Genomic DNA, 17659 nt, shown 5'->3' with positions numbered 1-17659 from the left:
GACTTGGAACACATTTTCCGCAGCAAGGAAAAGATTGGCTCCTGCAACATGATATGTCATTGTCGGATAAATAATTCCCACAAGACAATTCATAGCATAGGTCCAAATCGCCTAGTTGAGGAGTCCTACGTCGCCAAAAATACTACTGCGATATTGGTTTGTTCGTTCTTCCACTGCATTATAGGCAGTTTGAAAAAAAACATTGTGAGGACTTCATGAACAGAAAACCGTTGGAAAGAAGCAAGATCTATAGGCGCTTTCCATTGATGCAAATGCCCATGAGATTAACCATGTACCTGGTCGTCTCAGAAATCAGAGCTGTTGTCTAGACAACTGATCTAGGATGGCAGCCCATTTGCACATCGTCCCCAAAGTCGAGTAACGTGTAGGTACCCTGATGGGCGTACCTCGAGGGCAAGCAATACAAGGTGCGTCTTTTAGTCTCATTGGCATGTTGTGTAAAGATGGACCTCTTCCCAGGCCTATAGCTACAGATATGGTGTTATTTTCTCCGAGCCTGCACCATATCGCATGTTGTAGTTGTCCAGGCTGCAACTGAACATTGTTTTGGAGAAGCATTTGACAGATCTAATATTCGTAATAGATAAAGTTATCTTATCCCACCTGCCCCTGTCTATAACTTCCGGCTCCAAGATAACTCGTATCATAGGCACAACTATCATTTATACTTATGTAAAGAACACAAAGGGGATCTTCACAAGGTAAGGACCGGTAAACCAGCGGTTTTACTTCTGTCGAAGTTTCCTTGGCTTAAGCAGAAACAAGCAGTGCATCCTTCACATTGCATCCGTGTCATCGCATAGCCAACCATCAGGGTGGTTATCTAATAACCATACCATATGCTAGTTTTTCGAATCTTCTGTCTCATCTATTCTAGGAATTCTTTTCACCGAAAGACAAAATGATTGAGGAAACTTGTTCGAGCTCTCTATAAGGGTGAAGTCCATCAGCTTTTAACGATCAACAAACAAATGTTAAGGAAAGTAGGAGTCCTTGACTGGATAGTCTTGCCAAATCTACCAGATAAGAATATGTAAATAGACAGGATAACTCACCTTTGAACATTCAGCAATCCGCACTTTCAACAAGGTGAGACAGAAGGCTTCTCATCAATCCTATTGCTACCCTCACCTGTGATTTGCTGATATTTATCCAACCCGAAAGAAGGGAAGAGTAGATGCTAAACCAGATGGAACCTCAGGTTTCATTCATGCCTGTGCCTTCCAGAGTGGATAACTCCAAATCTATCACGGATTCATATGTTTGGAATCGAGGTCCAAGTGTTCGGACAGTTAAATTTCTGGTAAATAAACTGAAACTTCTCCAGTGAAATTTATGAAGATGAGGAGATTATAATCAGCAAGTCAGCTTAGAAATTACTCTCAAGATAAGATCAGACTTAGAGGATTTCGTCCGCTTCGAGTTTATGTAAGACTTGTTTATTTGCCACAACAGTGGCTGCTTTGGCTTATGCCTTATTAAGAATTTTCCAATGAGGTAAGTAGCGCAAAGTTAAATGACCGAGACAGTAATCAAGCAGATACTTGTTTCAGAGATGCTATTATACCCAACAGACATTTCTTTGCCCTATAAAGATTCATTTTTCCAGGTCTGAAAAAAAATTTGAAGACTGTAATTCCATGATTTCAAGGATTACGATATCCATTGACTATAATGCTTTCAGATATTTCGGGCCCGTTGCTTTAGGAATATACAGATTGTCTTCTTCAGATACGCAAAGAGCGCTGACCATCTGAATATCCACGAAAGAAGACATTGTATTTTCCAACTGAAAATTAGATCTACAGGAATGGCGTTTACACATGTTTAATCAAGCAGATACTTGTTTCAGAGATGCTATTATACCCAACAGACATTTCTTTGCCCTATAAAGATTCATTTTTCCAGATCTGAAAAAAAATTTGAAGACTGTAATTCCATGATTTCAAGGATTACGATATCCATTGACTATAATGCTTTCAGATATTTCGGGGCCGTTGCTTTAGGAATATACAGATTGTCTTCTTCAGATACGCAAAGAGTGCTGACCATCTGAATATCCACGAAAGAAGAAATTGTATTTTCCAACTGAAAATTAGATCTACAGGAATGGCGTTTGCACATGTTTATGTTCAGCCGAGACATAGGCCAGGTCACTCTGAATGAAATGCATGAGGCCAAAACTATTTCCAGGGCTCAAATGCTGGAATGTCATCTAAAGGAGAATGTAACGCTTTATGTATGATTCTATCAAATATATTTCGATAAGGGTCTTCCTCTCGCTTCTTGAGCAAGTACGCTATGCAGCTTTCGACTCCGGATTTTACCTGCAGGTACAACTCATTTGCGTTTTCTCGGTCCTTCAGTGATTCATATCTCCCCCTCGTCTCTATGGGCTTCCCAAACAGATAGTACAAGCGGCCAGGTATTTTCGGCAAAATCCCTGGAATAAAAACCGCTTCATTCGCAACCTCTCCGCTCATACCCTCCCTAACAAAACAGGATATAATTCATGTCCACGTCAAAAAAATAAAATCTAGATTTCACAGTATGCTAATGATCTTATGATTTCAAAGGTCGTCCACACAAAATTTGCACAGATGATCATTTGAAGGTCATGGGTAGGGAGCTACCTCACTCGTAGAGCGTTTCGACTAGATTCTCTGATGTAGTCATTGACGAACGGAATCTTCATCAGATCTTTGTAATCAAGTACCAACTGCCCGTTTAAAGTACAATCACATCATCAGCTGAACGCAATGCTGAAGTACATCATATGCACGGGTCCATTTCTAGACTTGCCGTATGACTCTTCTAATTTGAAAATATGAGACAACAGCAGTCAATGCAAAAGTTCGCAAGAAAAATGCATCCAAACCATATTCAGTGCTGCCAAATTTATCAACCGTGCATGTATTTTTAACTAAACCAGCTGAAAATAGTTGACAGATTAAACTCGAACTCCAATGGTGTAAAGCAGAAGGAATAGAGTAGAATGCCACGCGAGCATCAAATTCGCAACTTTTGCAGAGTCAAGAGCTACAAACTAAACTTTAATGCAGAAATGGAAGAGCTTACTTCCGCTATGTCATCCTCTCCCACAGCTCCAAATGGTACTATTGTGGCACCAAAACGTGCAGCCATTCTCACAAATTCAGGTTGGTCCGGCCAGAATAACTTATATTCTTCACCCTACAAATGAACATGATGGTGCTAAGGTGAACTTTACGAGCATAATTTTACTGAAAACATGCACAAGCGAAAGCTTAGTAGTAATTACGAGCAGCTCTTTAATCATTACATATGAATCCTCCAGAAACACACGCTCTAAGAGGCAATGGCAAGACCAAGTTACGTGTGCTCCTAAATACTTTATTTAACGAACGACTAAAAATTTGCGTCTCTGGAATGGAACTGTCCATATATATCCTTGACATCTTGCATTTGGCGCCCTGAAGAGAGAATGCGTGCTTAACTACACAAAATGATTATCACTTAAGACTAAATTAGCTTCTTATCCACCCCATGTCACCACCATCGGCTAGACCACTGCCACCACCAGCAGTTGCCGCCGCCATCTGAGCAAACTGGCTTTGGTATCTGGCATCACTACCACAACCACTGCCCTGCTGCCATTTTGAATCTCCTTCTGCACATGGCTTTACATCTTCACTCATAAAACTTATGTTGCAGAAGATCCTTCTTACCTTGTAGACTCGACATATGTTCTATTTAAAAATTATCTTTCATAAGATTTCTTTGATGATTCCATTATTAGTAAGATCAATTGGGTTAAACCAGGATCAGATACAGTAGCTAGACTGCACGAGAGAACTAATGAAACTAAAAGAATGGTGCTTCTACACCTTATAATGGAGAGCCTCGCGTGCACCCCCTGGATAAAGAAGAACATGAGATTTGGTCGAAAACAATTTGAAGAGGTTGCTTGCCGTTACAGGAACTGCTCCAAATACTTTCATCCAATCAATTATACCAAACTCAGAAGATGGATTTTCCAGTTTTCCAGAGAACAACTCTGGATGAGCTACCCCACGCACAATAATGTTCTTCTCTCTCAAGAATCCTTCAACGACGGAATAAAGCTCAAGTCCCATCAACATGTGATAACCGACCAACAACACCGGTCCTTCTGAAGGAACCCCTGAAAGGCCTCTCACTATCTTCCCATCATCTAAAGTCGAGAATAATGCCGAACCAGATGCATTGCGCAATAGTCTGCATTTTCCAACCCCAGCATCAGACTAAGATTGACTAGTTGCAATTAATGGATCAGCATGTAAAATGAGCTTTTGTGGAAAAGAATGACCCATCCATGTTTGTGCTGGGCTTGATGAGGCCACTTATATCATTAGTATTGGTAATAACAGATCATATATTTCAATTAACAAATGACCTTCAAATTAAGAACTTCAGGTATCAAATGACTGGTGTTTCTTTTGCAAATCACAGGGCGAGAATGGCTTCACCCAGAGATTTGAGGCTTCAGTTGGTGATAAAATCATGCACTAATGCCGCAGATCAATTTTGAAAGAGATGTACCAAAAGAAATAGAAAGTGAAGAAGCAAATAATCAGATATGAAAAACATGACAAGCCTACTATCAAGCTTCAAACATCTGCTCAATAATTTGGATCTTCGTAAACAGACTTAGAAGATACATGAAAGTATAGGCTTAAATTCAGAAAGAACAGAGATATTAAGCCGCTAACAAAAATCTGTTTGAGATCAATCTAGAAACACGTCATTCTATTCCAATCAGGAAAGAGCCAAAAAAGACATGGAGAAGCATTTGTTTGCAGAATTACCCGACAACTTGAGTGAATGCTACTTTGTATTCTGACATACTAGGAGGCAGGAAATCCAAGACGTAATCATGCCTCCTTGTTCGACGGTATGTGTCGGTACCTTTGATGACGGTCAGCAAATTAATACCATCTTCCTGCAATCTCAGTGTAATTACTGTTCAAAAACTGGGCAGCACAATATAGAGAAATAAAGCAATCTGTAGATAAAATCTCCTGAAACTCAATGCTTAGTTTCAGGTAGAGTGACATTTTGAAGGCCGTTTCATCATGATATGCATTCAAAGAAAGCACTACCTCACCCAAATAAATAGATAACGTGTGAGAGAGATTATTGATTTTCATGAAATTGCAAGATCGCATTTATATTTTGCATAAAATCAACAGAAATTTTATTTTTCCTCCGATCCAAATCTCGAAAGGAGCTAAGCTTAAGATCTGTCATCAGCCCATATAATCACACAATAATGTTGACCAATAAAAGGTGATGATGTTTCACACCTTTGGGCTTATAAGTGCCGTGGTCAGATTGGTTCATTGTGATGACTCAAACTCTCAAAATATCTTGGGAAGCACTAGAAATGATAATTAATTCTATTACAAGAAGTTCATTCTGTGATATGCCAAACTCGAGATTAGTTGATTAAATAAGAGGGGCAGATGCGCAATACACACACTTAACTGGATTAAACATGCGATTTCCATATCAGCAAACAAGTTGTAGAGTAAATTTTCACTATCCAAGAACTGTCAAAGCCTATCATAAGGATCTCCCAATATAAATGCAATAATTGACAAATGAGCTCCGCTCACAAAAAAATCTTTTAGCATAAAGTCTCTCAAAACAAGTGGCTCCTCAAGGTTTACACAATTAAAATAACATGAGTCTCGCCTACCAATAGAAGTGAATGTCCATTGTCTTTGAAGTGACGAACTCTGCAGTTCTTCAATGAGTTCATAAGCCTTTGGGCTTCATCTCGACTAGGGAGCATGTTATCCTTGCCACTGAATCAACAGAAACTTTTGAGAAAATGCAATAATTTGTAACCATGCTTAAATCCAATCCGCTAATGTCTCTCCAGTGGAAAAACAACTCCCCATTCATAATCACATACCCATGTGCACACAAGCCTGATGAATTTATGTATAATTACGTGCAAGCTTGTGTATAGGCATGCATGTTGTGATGCTCATGCATGGTAGCATATACTAATGTGCTGATTGAAGCTTCAAAACTATTCCCATAGAAACAGGAAATGGCTGTAACCCACACTATGAAGCAATATCAAGCCAAACTAATGCCTGTTCCACTACAATATAAAAGACATGTAGTTGCTTACATAAACTAGAGGTAATTTACAGGACAGTGTATATGCATATCTTGAAGCTGAAAATTAGGCAGATTATTTTTTCCAGCAGTTGAGCAAAAGTCAGAATGATAATATCATCAAGACCCCATCTATAGGACTCATTAAGAGAAATGAAAAGAAGCAATTGGCAATACTTGCACAGATATTGGAGCTACAAAATAAAGCAGAAACCTAATCGAAAGTAATTTGCTACACAATCTAACAATCATGTCATCATCTTAACAAAGTTGGAGGAGCGAAAACCTGGCAAGGAGAAGCACTTCAGCATTCACAGCATGAAGACGAGAATTAGCATAAGAGGCAGCTGATTTAAGCAACTTCAGTTTCCAAAGAAGAGTTTCCTTGGGCATTATATCAGCCAAACCCTGAAACCAGGAATTGATTACTGGGTCTCGAGTTAATCAAGAAAGAGCCTAACAAAGAAAAAAACCAAGAAAATGTCGGGAAGACAAGCCTAGTAGAATGCTGCTATACATCTATTGCAAAATTTCGAGCAAATAAAGATAAATGAGGAAATATAATAAGCAAATCCCTGGCAGAGAAAACGTTACTTACTGAGAGGCGAGGCAGCAAAGAAGTGAGGTTGATGGACAATTTTTCAAGTGCCGCTCTCGGGGGAAGCATATCATCAATATTGACGGTTGCCATCTTCACAGGGTCACCTGATTCAGAAAGAAAAATCAAATCTTATTACGGACAACTCTGAGATCATTGAGACGAAACATCTTTTTCCACAAAGACTTGAAAGAATCATAGCATACCCATAATAAAGCTTAGAAGATAGGGGACCGTGAAATGGAGTCCGTCAGGCATAGCTTCCAATAAAGGTAACAGTGGCTGCAGCTGTGAACGCCCAAATGACGTAGCTAACATGATGGAGAAAACAACAGACTTCCTCAGTGTCTCAAAGAAGACTTTTATGCAGGAGAATATGCCCAATTCATGACTTGCTCGCTAATCTAAAAATTCACCTGGATTCGTTAATAAGACTACCAGGTCGATGGTAGCATTACGAGCAGCCACAGCAAGTGCCAGGCAACCTCCAAGGGAATCCCCAATAAGATAAATGGGCTTATGTGGAGATGAGGCATACTCAGCTTTAACAGTCTTCTCAATGAATATCACCAGATCTAACATGTACAAACACAACAGAGTGCAAAAGATCTTTATCAAGTTCTCGGTTAGTACTGCATGCTATTTTATTTCTCATAACATTAGTCGAGTATTTAGAAGAAAATCTTCTCGATTTAAAAGGCTTATAAACCCACATTTAGAAGTGTGCATCGTTAATAACATAATACGAGTTTGCGAAGAAACTGCAGGGATCGAGTATTGAATATAGCTTGAAGCAAAGGATGAGTATAATATCACATGTATGTGGGACTAAACGGAGTGAAAAGCGAGGAATGCAAGATGACGTGAATGCACCACCGGCCTTTGCATTTTTACGACACAGTTCAAAAACACTCCACTCCACCGTAAGTTGTTGTCATCATGCATTGCAATTAAAAGGATTTGAAACGGAGATACCTTCGAATGGAGTCTTATCATAAACAGGGATATGCAAGCATCGAACTTCAAAAGCCCTGCAGTTTTATGGTTTCTGCATTAAAATTCTTGGGCATAATAAGTACAAATTGAATCACAGAAACAAACACCGCTATTTTTGCAGCATTTCGTTCTCTCGCAATGTGGTTCACAACCCCGGTAAAGATGGTACATAGAAACTCACCTCCCCAGTGCTTTATGGTGCAAAATGAGGCCCAGTCCAGTGCCATCAAGCCCTGCAGGAAACAGTAGTTATCTATAAAAAAATTCGGCTATCCTAGTATTATTTTGCTTAAGATTCTCATAATTAGGCTCCACTATAAAATAGCACGGGGGTATCAATGGATGCACATTAATCACTTCTTAGGAGCTACAAGAATATTGTTGAAACTAGAATTCCAGCTCTGCACCCATTTCAAGCGAGAAGCTAGGCATTACCGGGGAAAAACAAAAGAACCGGAGAATTATTCAAAGGCTGTCCACACTCAACAGGGCAAAACCAACGGGGCGGACCTCCGTCAGGCCTAATCATATCCCTTGAGCAGTCAAGATAATCCTTCACACTACTTGTTCCATACGCATCATCCCACAACACGTCCAAGCTTTCCAAAACAGAGGTAGCTTTGGCTTCTTTCTCCACCTTCTTCTTCTTCTTCTTCATCACCTCAGTCTTAGAAGCTGCATACCCATTTCCTCCATTCAAAGGACCAATTTTCTCTCTCTCCTCCACAGGAGGACCTCCATTCAACACAACCAGTTCAGGAGATGATGACACCGTTGAGTCACCACCAACTGAACTCCTCGCTTGCACTCTACACAGCGGCCTAAATTCCGAATTCAACACCAAATAAGGCGACACCCGGAAACTAAGCAACGATGTCATAGCAGTGACGCAAATACTGCACCTTGTTTTTTTCACTTTTCCAAACTCAGCAACCTAGGAAGTTTGAACGTCACCATAGAACTACACTTGCCAAAGAGCTCAGGAGTCCTATGAAGCCACTGAAGGGCCAAGGGGAGTTCAGTCAGAAGGTTCCTCGAAACACTCTCAACCAAAAAGAATCACGCGTTCCATTCTTGGTCCAAAATAAAGCAACAGAAAAGAAAACTGGGAAAGCATCTAAAAAGGCAAAGAAAAAATTGAAACTTGAGGTGCACCCTCTAAGCAAAATGATATCTTAATACTGTCTAGAAGGCACAATTGCAGAAATGCTATGGTCAAAGGGTGGACAATGAGATGGAGCAAATAATGTGAAAATGAATGTGGAGTAGGATGCAGCAACGACAGAACTGAAAGGCGGTGACGAGAAAGAGAGAGAGAGAACAACAAAAGTACATTGAGAGGGAAACCACTGTTTGGAAGTTAGCTGAGTATGGCTCTTTGTTGGCACTTGCAACAAATCGGGTGGTCGTGGAGAGACAGAGAGAGGGAGAGAGAGTTTCCATATTTCCTCGTAAATATTGGAGAAAGTATATCTCAACAGCTAAGCAATTTCAAAGATTGCTCTTAATCAGATCAAGACTAGCTAAGGAATTTCTATACTCATGACAAGTGCTATGAGAGTTTCCAAAGTTGGCAAATACTTTTCCTTTTTTGTATATAGAATTTTATTTTTCTATGTATAAAATTCATAGTTAGGATAGATATTGTATTATATTTATTATAGCTAATATCTTTCCATAAAGTATTAGATATCCTATATTTTAAATACTTGCAAGAAATAAAGTAATATAATCTCATCCAATTCTTACATGGTAATCACCCATTTCCTTCGAGGAACTCCATGATAAACTTGTCGATTTCAAGCAATATCTAAAAAGGGAAGACAGTTAGGGTGAACCGACTATTATCGGGGTAAGTACATCACAAGTGCCATAATTTTTGTACGGCGCTTACTTAAGCGCCATAATTTTTTTTTCGCTCACTTGAGTGTTATAACTTTCAAAAATCAATCACTTGAGTTCTACTTCCTGCAAAAATTGTTCACTTAAGTGCCACTTCCAGCAAATCGTCCGATGTGGATTTTATTTTATTTTATTTTATTTTAATGACACGTGGATTTTTTTTTTGAATTTTTTAAATTTTCTCTGGAATTTTTTTTATTTATTATTTATTACCATATTTTTATTTTTTATTTTCTTTTTGAGGCCTTTTTCCCCTAGGCCGGCGAGGGCCATCAGAGACCCTTGTCGACCACCACTTGGTGGCCCAGGGGCTGGGGCCGGCTCGCCCCGGGCCGGTGAGGCTGCGATGGCCATGGGCGACGACTATCGCGGCCTCGACGACCGCAAGCGAGGGCGCGAAGCCCTCGCCAGATCTGAGCGAGGGCCCCCGCAGCCACACTTGCCACGGGCGAGGGGGCCCTCGCGATGGCCGTCGTGGCCTCGGTGGCCGCAGGCGAAGTCGTGACGACCGTCACCAAGTCCCGGCGAGGGCCGCATTGCCCATGGTTGGTGGGGCGGTGAGGGCCCTCGCCCAAATCTAACGAGGGCCTTCACGCCCGCGGCAACCGAGGCCTTGACAGCCATCGTGGCCTCGCCGACCCAGGGCGAGCCTTCCTTGACCCTTGGCCCGCCAAGTGGTGGCCAGCGAGGGTCGCCGGTGATCGTCGCCGGCCAAAGGCGCAAAAACAGTAAAGAAACAGCAAAGAAACAAAAAAAAATTGCAAAATAAAAAAAAAATCATGAAAAATTCTAGGTGTACATTAAAATATTCAAAAAAAAAATCATTTCGCCGGTGCCACGTTAACTTTCCTGTGTCCACATAAGCGATGCCACTTAAGTAATCAATTTTTGAAAGTTATGACACTTAAGTAATCGAAAAAAAAGTTATAGCACTCAAGTGAGTGCCGTACAGAAGTTATGGTACTTGCGGTGTACTTATCTCACTATTGTCATTGCAAATTTTATCAAGCAAGGTTCTTACAAGAACACCAATTAGCGCCCTATTTCGAATCGAGGTTCGAATTCCTACCAGCTACGCCACAACCTCATTGGAGAAGGCGCAACAATTATGATCATAACTAGCCCATTTAAAAAGCACGAGTCAAAGTGCCAATTATGTGAATGGGTAGGTCACTCAACCAAGCAATGCTATCAGGCCAAACAATATTTCTCCTCTCCTCCTATTGCAAATAGCACAATGTTATCTCGCCAAGCCGAAAAAGGATGGTTCATGGACTCTGGAGCATCTCATCACATCACTTCAAGCCTAGAAAATCTCTTTTTGCATTCCAACTATGAAGGCGCGGACGAAATCGTTGTTGGTGATGGCTCAAGTCTACAAATAACACACACAAGTTCAACTAAACTTTCCTCCTCCACTATTTCATATTCATTATCGGATGTTCTATGTGTTCCCGATATTAGTAAAAACCTAATATATGTTTCAAAGTTTTGCAAGACTAACTAATCATCCGTGGAATTTTTTTCCCGACCATTTTTTAGTGAACGATCTACGCACGGGGGCGATCGTCACACAAAGCCCGAATAACAATGATGTCTATAAACTTCCATCTTCCCTCCATGTGACTCATACACCACCCTCAACTATGATTGGTATTCGTTCATCCTCCAATGATTGGCATCGACATCTTGGTCATCCCTCTTATCAGATCTCAGAGTTTCTTTTCAAGACAAAGTTGATTCATTGTCTTTCCAAGTCTTGTTCCAGATTTTTGTGTGAGTCGTGTCAATGTAATAAAAGTCATAAATTTCCGTTTGGTGATTCTACATTGTTTAATCAACAACCTCTTGATCTCATTTACATTGATGTTTAAGGTCCCGCTCTAGTGAAATCAATAGATGGCTTTTCGTATTATGTTATTTTCATAGATCATTATACCAAATATATCTAGTTGTACCTAATCAAACAGAAATATGAGATTTTCTCTCTATTTCCAAATTCAAGAAGTTGATGAAAAATTACTTTCAAAATCCCATTGTATCAATTTATTCTGATGGTGGAGGAGAGTATCAAAAATTAAAAAAAAATTAAAAAAATTTTTCTTATCTTACAGGATTACACATTTACAAACACCTCCCTACACACCCCAACACAGTAGGATTGATGAGCGTCGTCATAGGCATGTTGTTGAAACTGGTCCCACACTGCTTCATCAAGCATCTCTTCCATCTTCGTTTTGGTCTCACGCTTTCTCAACCGCAACATTTCTTATAAATCGTCCGCCTACACAGGTCTTAGGACTCAAAAGTCCTTTTGAGTCTCTATTCAACTTATGTCCAAATTACTCGAAACTTCGAGTTTTTGGTTGTTTGTATTATCCTTAGCTTAAATCATATGCAAAACATAAACTTAAAAATCGATCGAAACCTTGTATCTTTCTTGGTTACTGTCTCAATCAAAGTGCTTACTAGTGTTATGATTCCCAGCAACACAAAGTTTTTGCCTCACGTCATGTGGTTTTTGATGAATTCGTTTTTCTTTACTCCAAACACACTAAATCGCTCAATCATACAAATTCTCAATCCCCATCTCTACCGCCTCAAATTACCCAGGCACCCTCTCATTTTTAATAGGGAATTCAGCCACCTCTTCCAACACCAGACAGCTAAATCAGCCAATACTTAATCAATCAAGTCCTTCAAGTTCATTGGTTGGATAAGTTCCAGATCAACATTCGAATGGCCTCACAAATTTGGTGGAAAATACCAATTTAACGTCCCCGAGCACAAATCCATCATCAGCTACCGAAGCTCCATCTATGCCTCCCGCAGACTCAAAACACTTCATTTGGCCCCTCAAATACAATTCCACCAATGCCCACACGTTCACATCCGATGATCACTCGCTCTCAGAATAATATTTATAAACCCAAAAAATTCCATTCAGCCTCCAAACATTCTCTACCTCCATCACTTGAACCAACTTGTGTTTCCTAGGCCTTAAAAGACCCAAAGTGGCGCGCTGCTATGTCGGAGGAATTTAATACAATTCTTCGAAATGGTACCTGGCAACTTGTTACACCCAAGCCTCATCATAATATCATTGGCTACAAGTGGATATTACGAATCAAGCGAAACTCAGATGGTAGCATAGCTCGATATAAGGCACGACTTGTTGCTAAGGGATTTCACCAGCAGCCAGGACTTGATTATGGTCATACGTTTAGTCCGGTTGTTACAACCCACCACAATACGGGTTGTTCTTTATCTAGCATTATCCAATAGTTGGCCTCTTCTACGGTTGGATGTCAATAATGCCTTCTTATATAGTACTCTTATGGAGGAAGTCTTTATGCAACAACCACTGGGATTTGTCGATCAATCATATCCTAATCACATAAGTCGATTGAAGAAGGCTATTTACGGTCTTAAACAAGCTCCTCGTGCGTGGTATCAAGCACTCGGTTTCTTTGTTATCTCATTTGGATTCATGCAATCCAAATCAGATTCCTCGCTCTTTATATACAGACATGATGGCATCATTACTTATTTCTTGGTTTATGTAGATGATCCGATCCTAACAGGAAGTGATACGAATTTTTTGCAAAAGTTCGTTAGTGCTCTTGCAGGTAAATTTTCATTAAAGGATTTAGGAGATTTACATTACTTCTTGGGAGTTGAGGTGATTCGCACAAAGTCTGGTCTCTTTCTCACACAACATAAATACATAAGGGATATTCTTGATCGAGCAACCATGTTAGGAGCTAAGGAGATTACCACCCTAATGGCTACCGAGAGCTCTCTCACTCTTGTTGATGGATCACCTCGTACGGATGTAACTAAATATAGGAAAATCGTTGGTGCTCTTCGATATCTTACATTTACAAGGCCTAATATTGCTTTTGTCGTCAACAAACTCTCTTAGTTTATGCACCAACCAACCGAGTTGCATCGGAGTGCTATTAAACATGTTTTACGTTATTTGAAAGGGACTATAAATCTAGACCTACACTTGCAAAGTAGTCCCTCTCCATCTCTCCATACCTTTTCTGATGCTAATTGGGCAGGCAATCGGGATGATCGTAAGTCTACAACTGCATTCATAGTTTATATTGGCAAAAATCCTATATCATGGTGCTCTCGAAAGCAATGATCTATTGCTCATTCATCAACCGAAGCCGAGTATCGTGCGGTTCCTGCTACAACATCTGAGCTCACATGGATTCAATCTCTACTGCATGAACTTGAATTATCTTCTTCGACCACACCCTAGCATCTATTGCGATAATATAGGTGTGTGCGCCAATCCTGTTTTTCACTACAAAATGAAACACATTGCCATTGATTACCACTTTGTTCGCGACATGGTTAACAAAGATATGTTACGCGTGGGTCACGTGTCTACCCATGATCAACTCGCGAATGCACTAACAAAACCTATTGCACGACAACGGTATACTCATTTACGGTCCAAGATTGGCATTCGCGATGGAACGCCTCTCTTGCAAGGGCGTATTGGAGAAAGTATATCTCAACAGCAAAGCAATTTCAAAGATTGCTCTCAATCAGATCAAGACCAACCAAGCAATTTCGATACTCATGGCAAATGCAAGGAGAGTTTCTAAAGTTGACAAATATTTTTCCTTCTTTATATATATGATTTTATTTTTCCATGTACAAAATTCATAGTTTATGATAGATATTATATTACATTTATTCTAGCTGATATCTTTTTATAAAGTATTAGCTATCCTGTACTTTAAATACTTGTAAGAAATAAAGTCATATAATCTCATCCAATTCTTACAGTAAACTCTAGAGGGAGGGAGGGATCGTTCCCCAATTTTTTCTGGTAAAGCTCTAGCGTGATCGACACGTGTCGTGGGCCTAATGAGCCGTGCAGTGTGTAATGAGCATCATTAAGTTGATTCTCCATGCATGCAGATAATCTCATGTTTGGAGATCTGCCATCTGAGCCTCGACTAAGTTAAGGTTTCGCCTTTTCGTTTGAGAAAATAAAAATAAAAAAAGCTTTATGCACAGAATGTCCGCTTCTTGGGTGAATTTGGAATTACCTTCACTTTTTTCACGCGAAAGTTTTTCAAGCAATGAAAATGACACCACATCTCAAGAATACTCGATGAGCCATCAGTCCTGAGTCCTGACTAATCTAAAGTTGACATTACCATCGTGAAACCTAAAACAAAAGACACAAAAAAATCAAACTCTTCTCAGTGGTGCTGAACGAGATTTAAGGACACTTGTTTGGCCTATCAATCGAACAAGAATTTGCTGCACCTAAACAGGTTCTCTTTTTCAAGTGAAGGCCAAATACATGTCCTGCAAATGTATGTTAGGAGAAGGCATGAACCTTGTCAAAGCCGAAAGAGGATTCTAGAAAGAGAGCAGCTACATGTTTTGCTCCATTTGTTTCTTTAAAAATGAATTATTTAGAACATATTTTCCTAAAAATTACCGCTCGTATCGCTTACAAAAATGAATGATTGAAAATAATTTTCATTGTTCACGAATGTGTTTGGACGTAAATTGTTGTTGATAGTTAAACAACTAATTATTTCAAGCGATACAAGCGATCGTTTTTAAGAATATATTTTTCAAATCATTCATTTTTCGCAGAACAAACATAACCCAAAACGAATAACATGAGAAGATTGAGATGCTATCATTGGAAAAATGAACAGATTTTCGATGTACAGTCTATGAAGCATCGACACTCTCCAAGGGCCTCCGTGTCGTGTCGAACAAGTATTGAACACTCCGACACTTTCTGAAATACGATCGACATGTGGTCTGCGCTCTAAACACACCAACTACACACAAGTTTAATATCCTAACACACCATTTCAACATGCACGGGTCAATTTTAAGCATTTTCAATAAATTATGGATCAAAATATAAATTTATAAAAACATATGTATAATCAAATCATATACTCAGCCACCCCAAAATTATTATATCAATCCAGCCCCAAAATAAATTAATCGTGAATCCTACACTAAAGCAAAAACAGCTCACCATTGACATTTCTGTATATACACGATAATTAAATTTATACTTAATATATTCATATGTATTAAGGATTATTTTATCACCGTCAAAATCTATTAAAAGGTATTTTCAGCTCAAGCAAAATCCATCATCAGAGACTTGGAACACAATTTCCGCAGCAAGGAAAAAGATTGGCTCCTGCAACATGATATGTCATTGTCGGATAAATAATTTCCACAAGACACTTCATAGCATAGGTCCAAATCGCCTAGTTGAGGAGTCCTACGTCGCCAAAAATACTACTTCGATATTGGGTTGTTCGTTCTTCCACAGCATTATAGGCAGTTTGAACAAAAACATTGTGAGGACTTCATGAACAGAAAACCGTTGGAAAGCCGCAAGATCTATAGGCGCTTTCCATTGATGCAAATGCCCATGAGGTTAACCATTGACCTGGTCGCCTTAGAAATCAGAGCCGTTGTCTAGACAACTGATCTAGGATGGCAGCCCATTTGCACATCATCCCCAAAATTGAGTAACGTGTAAGTACCCTGATGGGCGTACCACGAGGGCAAGCAATACAAAGCGCGTCTTTTAGTCTCATTCGCATATTGTGTAAAGAAGGACCTCTTGCCAAGCCTAAAGCTACGGATATGGTGTTATTTTCTCCCAGCCTGCGCCATATAGCATGTTGTGGTTGTCCAGGCCGCAACTGAACATTGTTTTGGAGAAGCCTTTGACAGATCTAATATTACTAATAGATAAAGGTATCTTATCCCACCTGCCCCTTTCTATAACTTTCGGCTCCAAGATAACCCGTATCATAGGCACAACTATCATTTATACTTATGTAAAGAACACAAAGGGGATCTTCACAAGGTAAGGACCGGTAAACCAGCGATTTTACTTCTATCGAAGTTTCCTCGGCTCAAGCAGAAACAAGCAGTGCATCCTTCACATTGTATCCGTGTAATCGCATAGCCAACCATCAGGGTGGTTATCTAATAACCATACCATATGCTAGTTTTTCGAATCTTCTGTCTCATCTATTCGAGGAATTCTTTTCACCGAAAGACAGAATGATTGAGGAATCTTGCTCGAGCTCTCTATAAAGGGTGAAGTCCATCAGCTTTTAACGGTCAGCAAAAACATATCAAGGAAAATAGGAGTCCTTGACTGGATAGTCTTGCCAAATATATCAGATAAGAATATGTAAATAGACAGGATTGCTCAACCTTTGAACGATTCAGCAATCTGCACTTTCAGCAAGGTGAGACAGAAGGCTTCTCATCAATCCTAATGCTACCCTCACCTGTGATTTGCTGATATTTATCCAACCAGAAAGAAGGGAAGAGTAGATGCTAAACCAGATGGAACCCCAGGTTTCATGCCTGTGCCTTCCAGAGTGGATAACTCCAAATCTATCACGGATTCATATGTTCGGAATCGAGGTCCAAGTGTGCAGACAGTTAAATTTCTGGTAAATAAACTGAAACTTCAATGGTGAAATTTATGAAGATGAGGAGATTATAATCAGCAAGTCAGCTTAGAAATTACTCTCAAGATAAGATCAGACTTAGAGGATTTCGTCCGCTTCGAGTTTATGTAAGACTTGTTTATTTGCCACAACAGTAGCTGCTTTGGCTTATGCCTTATTAAGAATTTTCCAATGAGGTAAGTAGCGCAAAGTTAAATGACCGAGACAGTAATCAAGCAGATACTTGGTTTCAGAGATGCTAATATACCCAACAGACATTTCTTTGCCCTATAAAGATTCATTTTTCCAGATCTGAAAAAAATTTTGAAGACTGTAATTCCATGAATTCAAGGATTATGATATCCATTGACTATAATGCTTTCAGATATTTCGGGCCCGTTGCTTTAGGAATATATAGATTGTCTTCTTCAGATACGCGAAGACTGCTGACCATCTGAATATCCACGAAAGAAGACATTGTATTTTCCAACTGGAAATTAGATCG

The 17659-nt window shown here is 39.7% G+C and overlaps 1 protein-coding gene and 1 long non-coding RNA gene across 2 annotated transcripts; both read right to left on the bottom strand.

Moving 5' to 3' along the window:
* Positions 1–647: 647 nt before the first annotated feature.
* LOC115744018 lies at positions 648–1467 on the bottom strand. Its single transcript, XR_004015769.2, has 2 exons — positions 1077–1467; positions 648–949 (listed from the first exon to the last, which is right to left on the bottom strand). It is a non-coding gene; the product is annotated as an uncharacterized LOC115744018 (long non-coding RNA).
* A 613-nt stretch (positions 1468–2080) lies between these two features.
* LOC125314806 (phytyl ester synthase 1, chloroplastic-like) lies at positions 2081–9090 on the bottom strand. The gene is made up of 13 exons (XM_048278008.1): positions 8201–9090; positions 7947–7998; positions 7745–7800; positions 7186–7344; positions 6976–7080; positions 6770–6876; positions 6458–6579; positions 5741–5849; positions 4848–4981; positions 3888–4257; positions 3100–3213; positions 2655–2740; positions 2081–2511 (listed from the first exon to the last, which is right to left on the bottom strand). Exons 1-13 carry the CDS (start codon positions 8643–8645, stop codon positions 2205–2207), a joined length of 2166 nt encoding a protein of 721 aa, XP_048133965.1. The 5' UTR covers positions 8646–9090; the 3' UTR covers positions 2081–2204.
* Positions 9091–17659: the final 8569 nt, after the last annotated feature.

The sequence above is a fragment of the Rhodamnia argentea genome, chromosome 1 (genome assembly GCF_020921035.1).
Source record: "Rhodamnia argentea isolate NSW1041297 chromosome 1, ASM2092103v1, whole genome shotgun sequence".
In the NCBI taxonomy this organism is placed as follows: domain Eukaryota; kingdom Viridiplantae; phylum Streptophyta; class Magnoliopsida; order Myrtales; family Myrtaceae; genus Rhodamnia; species Rhodamnia argentea.
The sequence above is the reverse complement of the archived record's forward strand: the minus strand, read 5'-3'. Positions and strand labels throughout refer to the sequence as shown.

Coding starts and splice junctions, on each gene's coding strand:
- LOC125314806 (XM_048278008.1), bottom strand. CDS start 8,645: ATGACATCGTTGCTTAGTTTCCGGGTGTCGCCTTATTTGGTGTTGAAT. Junction 7,999..8,200: donor GGTTCTTTTGTTTTTCCCCG/GTAATGCCTAGC, acceptor TGTTTCCTGCAG/GGCTTGATGGCACTGGACTG. Junction 2,741..3,099: donor GAGAGGATGACATAGCGGAA/GTAAGCTCTTCC, acceptor TTAAACGGGCAG/TTGGTACTTGATTACAAAGA.